The sequence below is a fragment of the Entelurus aequoreus genome, linkage group LG03 (assembly GCF_033978785.1).
Source record: "Entelurus aequoreus isolate RoL-2023_Sb linkage group LG03, RoL_Eaeq_v1.1, whole genome shotgun sequence".
NCBI lineage: Eukaryota > Metazoa > Chordata > Actinopteri > Syngnathiformes > Syngnathidae > Entelurus > Entelurus aequoreus.
The window spans coordinates 94,275,306-94,281,609 of record NC_084733.1 but is presented as its reverse complement, the minus strand read 5'-3'; the positions used below and the strand labels follow the sequence as shown (position 1 = coordinate 94,281,609).

Here is a 6,304-nt window from a genome sequence, read left to right as displayed (position 1 = left end):
ATCACTCCATGTAGTGGTGTAGAAGTGCATCACTCCATGTAGTGGTGTAGAAGTACATCACTCCATGTAGTGGTGTAGAAGTACATCACTCCATGTAGTGGTGTAGAAGTACATCACTCCATGTAGTGGTGTAGAAGTACATCACTCCATGTAGTGGTGTAGAAGTGCATCACTCCATGTAGTGGTGTAGAAGTACATCACTCCATGTAGTGGTGTAGAAGTACATCACTCCATGTAGTGGTGTAGAAGTACATCACTCCATGTAGTGGTGTAGAAGTACATCACTCCATGGCCGATCATCTACAATCAGATTACCTTCCATTGGGTTTTCGGCGAGGTAGGCGTAACTATTTGGATGCCAGCCAGACAAAGCAATCCTCCTAAATGTGCCAATTGACAAGTACCTTTTGGTTTGGGTGGGACAGGACCAAGAAATGCCATGTTGTCATAGAAACTATGGATGACATTGGGATTGAAGTGTGGTCCTATGAAGTGAAGAGAAATACATGATTTGACTGAACTGCCAGGACCTGCAATCCTGCTGACCACCTACTCAACAAAAATGGCTATATATTAACAATCCTGCTGACCACCTACTTAACAAAAATGGCTATATATTAACAATCCTGCTGACCACCTACTTAACAAAAATGGCTATATATTAACAATCCTGCTGACCACCTACTTAACAAAAATGGCTACATATTAACAATCCTGCTGACCACCTACTTAACAAAAATGGCTATATATTAACAATCCTGCTGACCACCTACTCAACAAAAATGGCTATATATTAACAATCCTGCTGACCACCTACTTAACAAAAATGGCTATATATTAACAATCCTGCTGACCACCTACTTAACAAAAATGGCTATATATTAACAATCCTGCTGACCACCTACTTAACAAAAATGGCTACATATTAACAATCCTGCTGACCACCTACTTAACAAAAATGGCTATATATTAACAATCCTGCTGACCACCTACTTAACAAAAATGGCTATATATTAACAATCCTGCTTACCACCTACTTAAACAAAAATGGCTATATATTAACAATCCTGCTGACCACCTACTTAACAAAAATGGCTATATATTAACAATCCTGCTGACCACCTACTTAAACAAAAATGGCTATATATTAACAATCCTGCTGACCACCTACTTAACAAAAATGGCTATATATTAACAATCCTGCTGACCACCTACTTAAACAAAAATGGCTATATATTAACAATCCTGCTGACCACCTACTTAACAAAAATGGCTATATATTAACAATCCTGCTGACCACCTACTTAACAAAAATGGCTATATATTAACAATCCTGCTGACCACCTACTTCAACAAAAATGGCTATATATTAACAATCCTGCTGACCACCTACTTCAACAAAAATGGCTATATATTAACAATCCTGCTGACCACCTACTTCAACAAAAATGGCTATATATTAACAATCCTGCTGACCACCTACTTAACAAAAATGGCTATATATTAACAATCCTGCTGACCACCTACTTCAACAAAAATGGCTATATATTAACAATCCTGCTGACCACCTACTTAACAAAAATGGCTATATATTAACAATCCTGCTGACCACCTACTTAACAAAAATGGCTATATATTAACAATCCTGCTGACCACCTACTTAACAAAAATGGCTATATATTAACAATCCTGCTGACCACCTACTTAACAAAAATGGCTATATATTAACAATCCTGCTGACCACCTACTTCAGCTGCTGTGACGTAGATGACCATAGTAACTAATTAGATGACCATAGTAACTAATTAGATGACCATAATAACTAATTAGATGACCATAGTAACTAGTACATCATGCATATTCCAAGACTTAGTATAGTTGAAGACTTCCGGTCATTATACAACATGAGTGTACATCATAATGGCAGCTACACTTTACATCTTAAACATCTAAAAAAAAAAAAGATTTGGGAATGTCCGGTGGGCCAGATTGAAAAAGGGCCGCATGTGACCCCCAGGCCTTCATTTGCCCAGGTCTGGGTTGTAGTGTGATCTGCTGAAGGGATGTAATGGGGCTGTACTGTACGTGTCCTCAGTGTTAGCATACAGATGTCTGATCTCTGGTGTGGCAGGTTACATACTGTGTGAAGGTGAGCAGAGGCTTGATGGGGGTGGAGACGTGATGAAGTGGTGTTTGCAGTGGGAGGGATCAATGTCACTATGACCGAGCTGCAAGAGAGTCAACATCTCTTTGACGTCCATGTGGCTGCAGTCACCACCACTTCTTCACAGTCACCACCACTTCTTCACAGTCACCACCACTTCTTCACAGTCACCACCACTTCTTCACAGTCCATATCCATCCAGTAAAACAGTCGTGTCAGCTATTTCCTGGCTTAGATGCCGATCGGTGATGTGTTGAGTAGCCAAGCATTACTACCATGAACTCTCAATAAAACAATCAACCATTTACCAGGAAGCAGCAGTCGTACAATTAAAGGACTCCTCTCAAACGTCTTCAAGAGAACTGATGTTTTTTTTTCATGAATTATTGACAAAACAATGACTTGTCTGAAATGTAATGTTCCTATAAATTCCTCTGCCTTATCACTACTTTCCTTAGAAAGTGGTCCCCGGGGGCAGGGGAGTGGTATAATTACTGATAACATTCATTGCATGCATCCGGTTTTTTGAAGGCTCTTCATACAAGGGAACGTCTCCCCCAGCTGGCTTTATTGCTGTGAACCATGGGCAGGTGCCAAGGGGCCAATAAATCCCTTGTTACCAAGCAACTACAGGATGCAATTCAGGAAGAACACTACAATGGCGGCACATGTGCAGCCAGGATGTGACCACTGACCTTACACACTCCATTCCCAAACACACCTACAGGCGGATGTAAGAAAGACTCATACCTCTTTTTTGGAAGAGATCAATCTCTTTGGTGAGGCAGTCGATGTCGATCTGTAGCAACCGGTTTTTGCATCGCAACTGCTTCATCTCTTCAATCTGACAGACAAGAGACAGGAAGTGTGTTGGTTAGCCACGATGCAATAGTCAGATGCTGGTGGTCTGGGAGACCATCCTGAGCTGGAGACTCACATGTTAACACCTGCCTACTTATCTCTGCTCTGGTTACTCAGTGGGAGACACCATAACGGCTGACTAGACACAACTACAGTTGGTTTTACACCCTAGAACAGTGTTTTTCAACCACTTAGATACAGTCTGCTGTGTCGTGGGAGATTATCTCATTTCACCTATTTGGGTTACAAATATTTTTTTGCAAAGCAGTAATTACAGTCTGCAAATGGTGTGTTGTTGTTGAGTGTCGGTGCTGTCTAGAGCTCGGCAGAGTAACCGTGTAATACTCTTCCATACCAGTAGGTGGCAGCAGGTAGCTAATTGCTTTGTAGATGTCGGAAACAGCGGGAGGCAGTGTGCAGGTAAAAAGGTATCTAACGCTTGAACCAAAAATAAACAAAAGGTGAGTTCCCCTAAGAAAAGGCATTGAAGCTTAGGGAAGGCTATGCAGAACAAAACTGGCTACAAAGTAAACAAAAACAGAATGCTGGATGACAGCAAAGACTTACTGTGGGTGCAAAGAAGGCGTCCACAATGTACATCCGAACATGACGTGACAATCAACAATGTCCCCACAAAGGAGGATTAAAAAACAACTGAAATATTCTTGATTGCTAAAACAAAGTAGATGCGGGAAATATCGCTCAAAGGAAGACATGACACTGCTACAGGAAAATACCGAAAAAAGCCACCAAAGTAGGAGGGCAAGACAAGAAGTAAAACACTACGCACAGGAAAACAGCAAACAAGTCCAAATAAGTCAGGGTGTGATGTGACAGGTGGTGACAGTACACCTACTTTGAGACAAGAGCTATAGTGATGCATGCTTGGTTATGCTTTAAAGCAGGGGTCACCAACCTTTTTGAAAGCAAGAGCTACTTTTTGGGTAGTGATTAATGCGAAGGGCTACCAGTTTGATACACACTTAAATAAATTGCCAGAAATAGCCAATTGGCTCAATTTACCTTTAACTCTATGTTATTATTAATAATTAATGATATTTACACTTAATTGAACAGTTTTAAAGAGGAAAAAACACCAAAAAAATGACAATTACATTTTGAAACATAGTTTATCTTCAATTTCGACTCTCTAAAATTCAAAATTCAACCGAAAAAAAGAAGACAAAAACTAGCTAACTCGAATATTTTTTAAAAAATTAAAAAAATTATTTATGGAACATAATTACTAATTTTTCCTGATTAAAATTAATTTTAGAATTTTGATGACATGTTTTAAACAGGTTAAAATCCAACCTGCACTTTGTTAGAATATATAACAAATTGGACCAAGCTATATTTCTAACAAAGACAAATCATTATTTCTTCTAGATTTTCCAGAACAAACATTTTAAAAGAAATTCAAAAGATTTTGAAATAAGATTTAAATTTGATTCTACAGATTTTGTAGATTTGCCAGAATAATTTTTTTGAATTTTAATCATAAGTTTGAAGAAATATTTCACAAAAATTATTCGTCGAAAAAACAGAAGCTAAAATGAAGAATTAAATTCAAATGTATTTATTATTCTTTACAATAAAAAAAATTAATTTACTTGAACATTGATTTAAATTGTCAGGAAAGAAGAGGAAGGAAATTAAAAGGTAAATAGGTATATGTGTTTAAAAATCCTAAAATCATTTTTAAGTTTGGATTTTTTCTCTAAAATTGTCTTTCTGAAAGTTATAAGAAGCAAAGTAAAAAAATGTATGAATTTATTTAAACAAGTGAAGACCAAGTCTTTAAAATATTTTCTTGGATTTTCAAATTCTATTTGAGTTTTGTCTCTCTTAGAATTAAAAATGTCGGGCAAAGCGAGACCAGCTTGCTAGTAAATAAATAACATTTAAAAAATAGAGGCAGCTCACTGGTAAGTGCTGCTATTTGAGCTATTTTTAGAACAGGCCAGCGGGCTACTCATCTGGTCCTTACGGGCTACCTGGTGCCCGCGGGCACCGCGTTGGTGACCTCTGCTTTAAAGTCATATCCAACAACGACTTTTTACTGTCAACTGAGTTTAGTTTTTTAATGATTTTTTCAACGCAAAAAATGTGCCTTGGCTAAAAAAAGGTTGAAAAACACTGCCCTAGAAAAACGGATTAATTGAGCTCTTGCTTGTGAGTTTTTTCTAGAAAAGGCTGATCAATGAAACAACGTTGTCAGCTAAATCTAAAAGAACTGCTAGCAGAAGCAAGCATGGTGATGGGACTCTGATTTAGTTTCTCCAGTATATCTTTCAGTGAAGAAAATGATGGTTTAATAATCACTATGGTATTATCTATGTTGCGCCATCTGTCCATTATCACGTGGTTTAGAAGTATCCAACTACTGCTTGTTCAGCTTTTTAAGTCAAGCGTCAACATCCTCCAGCCTCATAACCTCCCAGGGATTCACATTCAAGCTTGCAAACATCTGGGATCTACCTGGAAATAGTCAAGGAGTGGTGATGGCAACGTGTAAAAGAGGCTCACCGAAGGGATTTGGGAGGCAGAATTGGATCTCTCCAGCCGTCTCCTGGTCAGGTCATTCTCCAGCTCACTGACCTCTTCTTTTAGCTTCTCCAGCTTCTTCTTCTTCAGCTCCAGCTCATGCCAAAGCCTCTCCATGCGGGCCTTCTGATGGCCCAACAATGCTGAAAACCATAAACACAGGTGGTTTCCAAACAGCTACATAACCGGGCCTATCAACTTTGTAGGACACAAACTCAACTCTATGCTCAAAACAACATCTACAGAACATAGGGTGGTCTAGCAAAATGTGTTAACCCGAGTGAAAAAGATGTGAGTCTCAATGTTCTTCTGGGTTTTGTTTTGTTTAACCTGTACTTCCTCAGTGTGCAGTACTGGTACTAGGGTTGTCCCCTTACCAATATGTTGGTACCGGTACCAAAATATATTTTGATACTTACCACCAAAAATGTAATTATTGTCTTTATTTGAACAACAAATGTTAGTGTACATGAAACATATGTTTATTATTGTCATTTAGTCCTTAAATAAAATAGTGAACATACTAGACAACTTGTCTTTTAGTAGCAAGTAAACAAACAAAGACTCCTAATTAGTCGAATGCAGTAACATATTGTGTCATTTATACACCTATTATTTTGTACACATTATGAGGGACAAACCGTAAAAATGGATTATTCATCTACATTACTGTTAATATCTGCTTATTTTCTGTTTGAACATGTTCTATCTACACTTCTGTTCAAATGTAAT

At 38.2% G+C, this 6,304-nt stretch overlaps 1 protein-coding gene across 1 annotated transcript in view; it reads right to left on the bottom strand.

The window, feature by feature from the left end:
- Positions 1 to 6,304, bottom strand: part of LOC133645890 (TGF-beta-activated kinase 1 and MAP3K7-binding protein 2-like) — a 55,859-nt gene that overhangs the window by 2,232 nt on the left and 47,323 nt on the right. The window contains exons 4-5 of the mRNA XM_062040819.1: positions 5,555 to 5,715; positions 2,915 to 3,008 (exon numbers count right to left, since the gene is read on the bottom strand). Coding sequence (XP_061896803.1) covers positions 2,915 to 3,008; positions 5,555 to 5,715 — 255 coding nt within the window. The remainder of the gene's footprint in view (positions 1 to 2,914; positions 3,009 to 5,554; positions 5,716 to 6,304) is intronic.